The sequence below is a fragment of the Protopterus annectens genome, chromosome 2.part2, assembly GCF_019279795.1.
Source record: "Protopterus annectens isolate FY-2018-M chromosome 2.part2, PAN1.0, whole genome shotgun sequence".
In the NCBI taxonomy this organism is placed as follows: domain Eukaryota; kingdom Metazoa; phylum Chordata; order Ceratodontiformes; family Protopteridae; genus Protopterus; species Protopterus annectens.
In genome coordinates, this window is record NC_056730.1 from 810,958,262 (window position 1) to 810,970,450 (window position 12,189).

The window sequence follows — 12,189 nt, forward strand, 5'->3', positions numbered from 1 at the left end:
TATGTGCCATATAGTTCAGCGCCCTTATGGAAAAGGTCACTGAAGCAAACATCCGCTTCCCAATCCGGTCAAGCGCTTGAGATTCCTTATCCGGCGGGTGAACCGAAGAACTCTCCTGCGCAAGTTCTTTCTTGGTGGCCGCCGCCACCAACATAGCATCAATGACCTCACCCAGCCAGGAGCTCTTCACAAGGAAATTTCTTCAGCCACGGCAAAAAACGATCTGAGGTAATGTGCTTGGTAGTAGGGGATTATGGGTAGGGGGGAGGAGCTAGGAGCTCAAATCTTGGAGCTTGGAAAGCTGTCGGATCCGACACCCACAGGTTGCAGATCAAATGAAGTAACTACTTCAGATTTAGAGTTATGATTGTCTCCAGGCTGTGACAATGCTGAGTCCAAACACTTTTTAGATACCACTGCAGTTTCCTCATATGCAGTTTTGCATATGGAATTAGTAGAATGCAGGATGCCATGAAGCCCAGGGCTTGCAGAATTTTTCTTGCAGGGAGCTGGGTTTTTGTTGCCATCATTTGAAAGTAATGAGTCAGTTGCCTTTGTTTGTCTGGTGTGAGATAAGCCATCTGGGCAGTTGTATTTAAGCTTGCACCCAGGAATATTATCTCTTGAAAGGGCACTAGTTTTGACTTCTTTTTGTTTACTGTGTACCCTAGGCAAATTAGCAATCTTTTTACAAACACCAGATGCTTTAGAAGAATGTCCTTGCTCTCTGCTTGAATAAGGCAGTCGTCCAAGTAGGGATATATTTGAATTCATTTTTGTCTGCAAAATGCAATTACTGGTGCCAGGCATTTTGTGAAGACCCTGGGCACAATAGATAAGCCAAAGGGCAGTGCAGAGAATTGGTAATGCATTGAGCCTGCTATGAATCTGAGGTATCTTCTGCAAGATTGTCTGATTGGGACATGCAGGTATGCCTCCTTGAGATCCAAAGTAACTAGCCAAGCCTTCTTGCCCAGCATGGGCAGAAGTTAATGTAGTGTTAACATTTTGAATTTTGGAACATCCAGGAAAGTATTTAGGATTGACAGGTCCAGTATTGGTCTCCAGGCTTTGTCCTTTCTGGGTACTAAGAAAAGTCTTGAGTAAAATCCTTGTCCCTGTTCTTGCTGTGGAACTTTTTGAATAGCTCCCATGTCCATAAGAGCAGCAATCTGTTTTTATGCCTCTGCCCATTGGTTTTGTGGCAAGTCTGGCATACCTTTTGGTTTTGGAGGTGTGTGGAAGTGGAACCTGTAACCCTGAGAAACGATATTCAGCACCCATTGGTCCTGGGTGATCATGTGCCAAATTTTTGAGAAAAGTGCTAGCTTCCCCACCTAGGGGAGCTGTCAAAAGGTAAGTGCTTGGCATTTGCAGAGGGAAGTCATTGGGACTGTTTCCTATAAGGCTGTGATTTGTCTTCCCCTCCTTTGGGGGCTGAAGCACCCCATTGTTTAGGTCTGTAGGAGCCTTGGGGCTGAGATCTGCCTCTTGGGCGTCTGTATCTGCCTCTTTGTGGCCTGTCTGACACTGGAAAGGACCAATTTTTTGAAGGCCAGTTTCTGCTAAATCTAGGTGGTTGAACCTGTAAGAAATATTTCACTGTCTGCATTGACTTTGCTTTATCCTCAATTTTCTTTTACACCTCTTCTGCCTTAACACCAAACAAAGTATCATGCTGTAATGGAGCATCCAATAATTTTACTTTAACATGGTCAGGTAAACTTTGTTCTTTCAACCAAGCATGCCTTCGAATAACAGAGCCTGTAACTGCGGCTCTACAAGAAGCCCCTAATGAATCAAAACCAATTGCAGAGTATGCTTTCCCACTTGTTCAACTGCATGCAATAAATCCTGCATTTCCTTACTGTCAGGACCTTCTGTATTTGAAACCATTTTCTGTTTTAACAATGACATGAGGTACTGTTGGTGTTTAAGCATGTGAAACTGACAGTTTACAACTCTTACAGCTAAAGTAGCAGAAGTGCAAACATTTTTCTCCCATCTGTCCAGAGCTCTGGAATCCCTATCTGAGGGGACAGGATTTTTAGCAGTGGAAGCCTTAACCCCTTTAGGACCCTGAGAAATTGTTTCTGGGTCTGCAGCGGGGTTTTTATAAAGAAATTTATGAGAGTCAGGGGACTCTGTAGTACCTGTCTGGCTTGACTGGTGCAGGAGGTAAAGAATCAGGAGACAGACTGGATTCAGAAAAAACATCATCAACAATATCAAGCACAGGAGGGATAGCCAGGGGCCTGTGCTGAGGAAGTCTCCGAGCCTTTTCTTGGATTCTGAATAATCCTGGCTCTCCCAATGGAAATGCTCCCTCATGGTGTGCAGGGTTTCCCCAAAAGAATAATCCTCAGGCGGAGAGGCTGAAGGTATGGACTCTTCTGCATCACAGTCCTCATAGAGAGGGAGAGAATATCCCTGATCAGAAGAGGAATCAGAGGAAATGGAAACCTGGTCAGAGGAATCATAGTCAGTGTCTTGACTAGGCCTTTTGTCAGGAGGGGGATGGGAACCCCTGATTAAAGTAATTAGGTCTTCGGCCATTTTAAGCATCTGTTTCTTTGGCATGGATGACTGTTCTGGAGAATGCTGTATTTGTTTCCTTGTCTTTAATGGTGTTTTTGACTTAGCCTTTGCTGCTGTAGTGGGCTTAATTGTAAGCTGTGAAGGTCTGAAAACACCCTCAGAAGCAGATGCCTGCTCAGCGGCTCTGGACCCATCTGAGGGTATACTTTCCATAGGCCCAATACCTTGAGTTTCCATAGGCCTCGGTGTCTCCATGTGGCTGTCGGCTACGGCCTGTGGCTCTCAGGTAGCGGGTGTCAGAGGCTGCGAAAGCGCCTTACTGAGAACTGGCGACTGGCCTAGAAGAGGCTTCGTCTTCTGTTTTGGACCTCGGATGCCTGTCCTTTTCTTTGTCTTTCTGTTTTTTATAAATTCCGGTCGTCAGTTGTTCCAACGGCATTATGTAATTAAACCTTCAGCCAAAATAATGCAAAGCAAAATCAAACCGACGTTTAATAGTGCATTTATTGAATCTAGCACAAAACCAACAACTAGTGACGTCGTGGTCAGGGCCTAGGCAAGGAAGAGTGAAAGTCCTTATGAGGTATTTGCTTCCCACAAGAAATACAATTATTAACATTTACTGACATCGGTCTGGAACAAGAAAAAGTTTCCCCAACGGGGTACTTAGCTTCATTGAAGACTTTGGTTCTGAAACTCAATTTTGAAAATCTCAGGAGTCGGCCGGCACTTGCGAACTGCTTTTGCTTCAGGCATCGCGCGGCAAGAAAGACTGAAGAAAATGGCGTCGGTTGCAACTTTTATAACCCTGGCACACTGACGTCAGGGAAGAGGTGACAGCAACCGACGCCGGACCAAGACTTTGGAACTCGGGCCGATTGCGGGTCGCCTGCCAGCAGGAAAACCCAAGTGTAATGACTGCAACAGTGAAACACAGTGAACATCCTTCAGGTGCCCTCTCTAAGCTTCCAGCATTGAGATTAAAAAATTTGGAAAACATGTCTCAGAGAACTTACTACAACAGATTTAGGCATTGCTGGTTTGAACACAGAGCAGAAATCCATCAGCCTCTTCTCATAGTATTTGCAGATTGTAGCTTCCTCCCATGACTCCAATAAAATCGAATCAGCTGCCTAAAAAATAAAATTAAAAAAAATGATAACGCTATAATCCAGTAGAACTTCAATGAAACTCTCAAAAGACTCAAAGATAATACTCTGGATTCCTGATTCTTTTCAGAAGAAGGTTACCTATCTTCTGGAATGTTCTGTTATCATGGCCAAGAAGGTATAAGAGAAACATTACATCATGCACACACATTAACATCAAATCTTAAAGCTCATTTCAGTTGTCATATAATACACTGTGAATATCCAGTCACCTGGTGAGCTATAAAGGTAGCTATTCCAAAGCAGCACTTATGATGGCCAATCAAGACATATGACCTCACGCAAGAAAAGTATGCCACAGCCTTCTCAACTGCTGCTCAATACAGGCCACAAAAGACGGCAACAGTGACAAAGATACAAGTAATACATCCAAACTGGAAAAAGAAGCACAACTGTCCTGGCTGAAACCTGAACAAATTTTATAGCAACCTTGTAAAAAGAAGAAAAAAATGGAGGGAGGGAGGACATACTTTTAATGCTGTCACATTATAGCAGATTGCCTATATAACTGTATTACACTCTTCACGGCAGTCTCCTTGATTACGTAATCAAGTATTAAACATTAGGAAGCAATTGTCTGAATTCCACTACGTCATCTTGCAATTAAAAGGCACAAACCTTCACAAGAAGTATACAAAAGGAACATATACTCCATGCTGTACAGTTGTGCAAACTTGGCACAAAATCTAACTTTCACACCCTCACAATTCATATTCCAAGGTCACTGCACCTTGAAGACAGATTATAATATTCAACATGAAGCTCTCTCACCCTTTCTTTAGAGTCTGCAATCTCAGAGAGCAAAAAATGCTACCATGAGAACAACACATATTTATTTGCAAATGTTAAATCACTCCTCACTTCTACAAAAGGGCAAGCAAACAGGAATGTGCACCAACAGTATAGAACAATAAAGCCTGAATAAATGTGACTCAATGACTAATATCAAGCCATCGATGGACACCTATTCAGGTCAGCATGTTGAATAATATCTAAAAAAAAACAGTGAAGAACAGCTGCACAGTATAAAGATAGAAAGTCCTGCACTGAAAAATTCTAACTGAAAGGGTTAAGTTCTTGCAGGTAGGCCAACCTGTTACACAGGGAGGCCAAGCTGAAAGCAATGCCAAGAAACTGTGCACTTTAGGCCAAGTTAATATAACAAAAATCTGCATGCATACTCCAATCATGCAAGTGGTGAGACAATTCCTCTCAAATTAGTGTGCTTTAATGGCATCCTGAAGGTCTCCCCTATTCTCTCACGGCAGAAAGTGATACAGCTACTGAAACAGGTTGGCAGTGTCAGCCCACAGACTTCCCTTCCACCTTTCAGAAAAGGATTTAACATTTATTTACCAGGAATGTATGACTGGGACAGAGCCCATTTTCAGCGGAGGCCCAGGGAGAAACACTCCAGATACTCCTGTAATCTAGACAGATGACAACATCATCTCTACAAACAGTGCACTTCACAAACCTACATGCCTCTAGCCTGCTAGGCAATGTCTCACATGGAATAAATTTCTGTAGAAATAAAATGTGGCGTAAGAGTGATCTCTGATACAACAACACATCCTAATGACTGATATGAAAAGTTTAAAGCAGAAAGCCTGAAGATCAAAGATTGCTTAAGCTGGAAAAACTACAACCAACATCTTCAAGAAAAAATTATACTTCATTTATATTTCATACGCTGTGAGCACCTCGTAGATTAGGGTGAAGTTTTCTAACTGCTTACTCCCATGGAGGAAACCAAGATTATCACTAATGGCTTCAGCTGAAGTGCTCAATCATGAAGGTACAGACCTACCAAATATGGGAAAATCTCTTGCCTTACAACAGTTAATGAAATACAATAAGAAGTTATGTACTCACCATAATGTTCCATCTGAGTAGATGACTTCATTTGTCTGCAACCTTTGGGTCTTGGATCCGACTTTGGATCCGAGCCGGCAACTTATTTTACAGCTTATGGATCCGAGCTCCTAGCTCCTCCCCTTACCCATAATCCCCATGGCAACCCTGATTGACCTCAGATCAAGTTTGCCCTTATACCAAATCTCAGACCAAAAGTGTTCCGAAAGGGACCAAGAAAGGACATTCAAGAATTGACTTCTGAAGGCCAGGGGGAAGGAGGGGGGGATGGTTGCAGACAAATGAAGTCACCTACTCAGATGGAACGTTATGGTGAGTACAGAACTTCTTAATCTGAAGTAGGGACTTAATTTGTCAGCAACCTTTGGGACAGAGTCCCCAGCTACCTGAATCTTGGGCAGCCATCATGGAAGGATGTTCCGGAGCACTGCGGAGCCAAAGGATGCTCTCCCTCTGGAAATAACGTCCAGCTTATAATGGCTGATAAAGGTATGAGAAGAGGCCCAAGTGGCTGCAGAACAAATATCATCCAAAGATACTCTAGATCTAAAGGCAGCAGAAGGAGATATGGAGCGAGTAGAATGCGCCCGTACTCCCTGAGGTGCGGGCCTCCCCGAAGTTACATAGGCCAGAAGAATACACTGTGAAATCCATCGTGATAAGGTGACCTTAGAAATAGCTTTACCCAGATTGAATTTGGCAAAGGAAATGAACAACTGATCGGATTGTCTGTGACCAGCAGTCCTATGAATGTAGAAGCGCAGTTGTCTGTGCACATCTAAGGAACGCAGCTTGTATCCTCCTTTATTCTGGTACTTAGGGAAGAAAACTGGCAGGTATTGGTTTCTGACGCCACCTTAGGAAGAAAGGAGGGACTGGTCCTGAGGTACACTCTATCCTGATGAAAAATCAAGTAGGGAGGTTTCGCACAAAGGGCCTGAAGCTCAGAAACTCTTTTCGCTGAAGTGATGGCGACAAGGAACGCTGTTTTCCAGGAAAGATATTTAAGTTCGGCCGAGGCAGCCGGTTCAAAGGGAGGGGCAGTCAAGGCTTGAAGGACTAATGATAGATCCCAAGGAGGTACAGCTTCCTTGACAGGAGGCCTGAGCAGGAAGGTACCCTTGAGGAAGGTTTTACATAATCTCGCGGTCATCAAGGAACCCGACTCGTGTCCCACATGGTAATGAGAAATGGCTGCCAATTGAACCTTGGCCGTAAAACAGCTAGCTCCACGTTGAAAGAGTCCGGTGAGGAAATCCAAAACGGACGGCAACAAAGCCGTGAAGGGATCTATGTTATGGTGTTCCACCCAGATGAAAAAACGCTTCCATTTACTGCGACAGACTCTTCTAGTGGAAGGTTTCTGTGCTGCCACCAAGATGACTTTAACTGGTGAAGAGATGCCGGGAGTCCTGACTAAGAGTGGAACTGGAGCAGCCAATCAGCTTCAGGTTGTCCAGATTCGGGGTTGGTAGGCCTAAGGGATGGGATATTAGATCCGGAATGGGATCCAGAATCCAGGGAGGATTCACCAGATGAGACCAAAGGTAAGGGAACCAAGTTTGACGAGGCCAGAATGGGGCAATGAGGATCATTTTGCTCCCCAACCGAGAGGCTTTCTGTATCAATTTCAGCATCAGGGGTAGAGGAGGATAGCCATAAAGTAGACCGGGAGGCCAAGCATGCACTAGAGTGTCTCTCGGGGCTTCCCCGAGGGGGGGTATCAGAGCGAAGAAGCTGGAGCATTTCATGTTTGAGGGAGTGGCAAAAAGATTGCAGCAAGGTTGCCCCCATTCGGCAAAAATCCGCTTCGCTACCTGAGAATTGAGAGACCATTCGTAAGGGGAAAGAATAGTGCGGCTGAGCTTGTCTGCAAATGTTGGACCATCCCGGAATGTGCGTTGCGATAAGGAAGCGGTTGGTGGAGATCGCCCATTCCCACACCCTCATGGCCTCTCAACAGAGAGGGTAGGACCTGGTTCCCCCCTGTTTGTTGACGTACCAGACAACTGACATGTTGTCAGTCTGTATTGCAATAGTTCCTACGGGTAGAAGGTTCCGAAGTGCTTGCAACGCCAACAGCACCGCCCTCATCTCCAGAACGTTGATATGCAAGGAGGTCTCTGTGTCGTTCCATGTGCCTTGGACTGTTCTGCCTGAGCAATGCCCCCCCACCCGAGGCGAGAGGCATCTGTGGTCACCGTGGCGAGGGGAGGCGGTGTGCAGAAGGGTCGTCCCGTATGAAGGTCCGGGGACTGGAGCCACCATAAGAGGGCCCTCCTGCAAGCCCTGCTGAGTGAGATAGGATGGTTGAGGAGGAGAGACTGAAAGGACCATTGGACTAAAAGGGTCCACTGTAGCACCCTCATATTCAGACGAGCGTATGGAAGAAGAGTTATTGCTACTGCCATGGAGCCTAGCGCCCTCAGGACCAATTCCGCCAGTGGGGCTTTTAATTGGAGGATGGCCCGCACATGAAGTCTCAGGTTTTGAAGTCGCTCCGAAGTGAGGAACGCTCGCAGACTTCTCGTATCAAGTTTGGCCCCTATGAAATCTATCACTTGTGTTGGAGCAAGGGAGGATTTGTCCAGGTTGATTGTAATGCCTAGATGGGGAGCTAGCCGGAGAAGGTGATTTCTGGCTGCGTAGAGTAGATGCCTTGTTGGGGCGGACAGGAGCCAGTCGTCCAGGTACGGGAAGACCTGCATTCCCTGGAGTCTCAGGTGGGCCGCCATCACTGCTAACACTTTGGTAAACACCCTGGGGGCTGTGGTGAGACCAAAGGGAAGGACCCTGAACTGATAGTGACTGGCTCCCAGCCGGAAGCGGAGAAACCTCCTGGATCGTCTGTCCATTAAAATATGGTAGTACGCATCCTTGAGGTCTATTGAGCACATCCAGTCGCTCTCCCGCAAGAGGGGGAGAATGGATTGAAGGGTGACCATCTGGAATTTTTCTTTGGTTACTGACAGGTTCAAGAGTGAAAGGTCGAGAATCGGTCTCAAGTCCCCCATCTTTTTTGGCAGCAGAAAGAACCTGAAGTAAAACCCTAATCAGAGTTGATCTGGGGGGATGGGCTGGATGGCTCTTTTTTCTAACAGCTGCTGAATTTCTGCAGCTGCCGCTTCCCTCTGATCGGGTGGTACATCGAGGAGGTTTTTGAGTCTGGGGACATGGTGCAGTGGGATTTTGTAACCTCTGGATATGATACGAAGCACCCAGCGATCTGAAGTAATGGACTCCCAAGTCGCCAGGTGCTTAGAGAAGCACCGCCCGACTGCCTCCACAGTGGAGCAGTCGGGCAACCCCTCAGGGCTGCTGCATGGGCCGATCAGAAAAAGTTTCCCTGGACCCAAAATTTCTCGGGGCCCCTCTGCCTCTAGGGCAGTGTCCTCCCTTTCCTCCTCTGCCACGGAAGGACTGGTTGTCCGGAGCAGGATGGGAATGTTGCGATTTCCGGAACCACATCTTCTTCTGTCCTTTTTGGTTCTTGGAGAAGGACCTCTGGGGAGCAGAGAAGCAGACTCCAACAGCAGACAATGTCTTCCCGTCCTTTTCGCTCTGGACAAGTGTCTCGCGAACGGTCTTGCCAAATAAGGTAGAACCATCAAAGGGGGCATTCGCAAAGGGCTCTGCGAAGTCATAATGTCGGAGCCAAGCCCGACGTCTCATGACTAGACCCGCACTGCTGGCTCTAGCGGCTCCCTCTGTGGCGTGGAACAAAAGCCGCATAGAGATATTTGAAACTGATCTTAGAGTGGCCATACGAGTGGAGTACAACTGCTTGTCCTCCGCCGACATGGACTCTGGGAGGGAAGCAGCATATTCTTTGATAAGATCTCGCTACATCCTGATGACATGTGCCATGTAGCTCAGTAGTTCAGGGACCTTACTGAGAAGGTCGCTGAACTAAATACCCGCTTCCCGAGGTGATCCATCGAGCGGGACTCCTTGCTCAGTGGATGGACCGAGCGGCTCTCCCGAGCTAATTCCCTCTTCGTGGCTGCCGCCATCAACATGGCATCTACGGGGGGGACCCTTGCTCCAATGGGACCAGTCTGCAGGGGGACTCAAAATTCTATCCGGGCATTTGGGGACTGGCTCCACAGTGTCCGGCTCCTTCCACACCCTGGTGGTGATAAAATCCACCAGGGGGTCGGCTGGAGGGGACACCCAAGAGGTAGACGGGCCTGTTTCAAATGCCTCCAGGAACACGGACTCGTCGGCGGAAGCCTTGTGGGCAGACCCCCCCCCCCGATCCTGAGCATTTCCATGATGTCTCCAAAGGAGACATTCTCGGGGGGTGACCTTGGGGAGCTTTCCCCTTCATCCAAGTCCGTGTCCTCTGTTAAGGACTCTTACACTTATGCTTGCGAGGCACTTCCTCGGGGGGACTGTCCGAGGAGGTCTCACCAGCAATATCCTGTTCCAGTGGAACAACCTGGGACATCGAAGCAGGCTGTCCCTGTGGCCGGGTGATGGAAGCCTGACGCAGCAGAGAGGGAGTGCAGGGTGGAGCAGATGCAAGGACCGGGGGTCCGGATGCTCTCAACAGAGCCCTCTCCACTACATCGAAGGCCGAGGGGGAGCCTATCTCCCTGGGATCCGAAAGCCGGCTCCCACTCGGATCCGATGAAAGGATCGGAACTGGCGCCGAGGCCACTGGGTCCGAAGGACCCGTGTGCTCAGACCAGGACGGAGCCAAAGGCACACTGAATCCGTTGGATCCGAAGCTCGGCCCACGGCTCCGAGAGGTCGGATCCAACGAAGGAACTGACAGACTCGAGGGCAGGGATGGATCCAAAGTACCCAGTACTGTCGGCGCCGTCCCACCCCCGGGCTCCAACGTTGCCCGGCTCCGAGCGCTCCGAACCCAGAAAGCGGGTCGGAGAAGGAGCTATCAGGGCAAAAAAAGGTGTCGAGCTCCAACTCGAAGGGGGGGGGGGGGGGCAAGAGCACTCCCATCTGCAGCTGGGCCTGGATGAACCTTCTCATCATCCGGACCAAGTCTGCATCAGAAAGACTAAGTAGATCTCGACGAGGCCACCGAGGCGGGCCGGGAATGCCGCCTCGATGACCTCGATGGAGATCGGGTCTCCTCCTACTCGGGTCCCGGGGAAAAGCAAGGGGATCGGATCTGAGGAGGAGGGGACCTGGAAGCCATGGAGGGAGAAGCCCGCTTAGCTGGGGGGGGGCCGAAGCGGAGGCCTCGGCCCGCCGCTTGTGGTGCTACTCCCTCCTTTTCTCCCCTCCTGGCCTCCCTGTCCTCCGGCACCTTAGTGGGAGTTTAAATCCAGGCCGGGGGGAGGGGGCAGGTGTGGCCACCACCGAAGGCTGAGGAGGTGCCATGGAAGCGGCGGAGGCCGAAGCCGAATCCAGGGGCAAAAGTCCCACCAGGATCAGCTAAGACCTCCGTTCTTTCAGTGCCCTGGGGTTGAACGCTGTGCAAATGGCACACCCAGAGGACAGGTGTTCAACCGCAAGGCACCAAACACACTGAGTGTGGCCATCTGCAGGTGAAAGCTTATGGCCACACTCGTTGCACTTGGAAAAAATGGGTTTTGGGGCCTCTGATATGATAACAAAAAACTAATGTAAGCTACACAATCACACAAGGCCCCAAAAACAAAAGCAACACAAACACACTCTGCGAACCAGCGAGGGGAGGGATTACACTAAAAATTAAGAAAATATCAAAAGGGAAACCTAAATCACACACACTGTTTAATAAACTCAGAAAAAAAACTCTAATTTTACAAAATTTGAACCACTTATCTGCAAATCGCCATGAGCTCAAACTCCAGCTGTCTCTATTAAGAGCGGCAAACTAGATCTGAGGTCAAACTAGATCTGAGGTCAATCAGGGTTGGCAGGGGATTATGGGTAAGGGGAGGAGCTAGGAGCTTGGATCCATAAGCTGTAAAATAAGTTGCGGGCTCGGATCCGAAGTCAGATCCAAGACCCAAAGGTTGCTGACAAATGAAGTCCCTACTTCAGATCATATGTATATACATAAAATGAATGATTTTAATTAAAAGTTTGAATTCTGACTCAGACAAGAGGAAAGGTAGCTCATGCATAAGTGGGTAACTCTGATGGGAAGTCTGTCAAAGTGCAAGGAGAGCCTGGGTTACCTTACCTTCCTATGTGAACATGTTCTGCAGTTAAATACTTACCTTGAAAAAAATCCTCTGAAGTATAATAAGTATAATAAATGAATTGGTTCTTTCAGAGCAAGGTTACCTACCGGAATAAGTTAACCATCCATCTTAAAAGCTGAATCACTGTCAATACATTTAAAACTAAAGCCCCAACTTACTTCTGCAAAGAAATGATGCAAGTACTAGTCTAAAAGGTAGACATTACTGACTTTTTGTGCTCTCACCTTTTAGATAATATGAAGTTGGAATATGGAATAGAGAGGTGATGCACAAAAATCTCACATTTCTATATATGTATGTATAAGCAACATATCTAAACTTGAAATTACCACTGTCTTGCGCTATGGAAATACATGGCTATGCCAGTAGTTCAGTAGTTTCATATGGAGTTTGAGCAAAATCCTCTGGAAATAATGGAATAGACAGAATACACACAAGTCTCAAGT

At 47.5% G+C, this 12,189-nt stretch overlaps 1 protein-coding gene across 5 annotated transcripts in view; it reads right to left on the reverse strand.

Annotated features, from left to right (window-relative positions):
- The window catches only part of CCNH (cyclin H), an 837,458-nt gene that overhangs the window by 636,413 nt on the left and 188,856 nt on the right, over positions 1-12,189 (reverse strand). For all 5 annotated transcript variants that reach the window (XM_044064155.1, XM_044064153.1, XM_044064152.1 and 2 more), the window contains one exon: positions 3,555-3,671. In XM_044064155.1, the coding sequence (XP_043920090.1) occupies positions 3,555-3,602 (48 nt within the window). In that variant the 5' untranslated portion in view covers positions 3,603-3,671. The remainder of the gene's footprint in view (positions 1-3,554; positions 3,672-12,189) is intronic.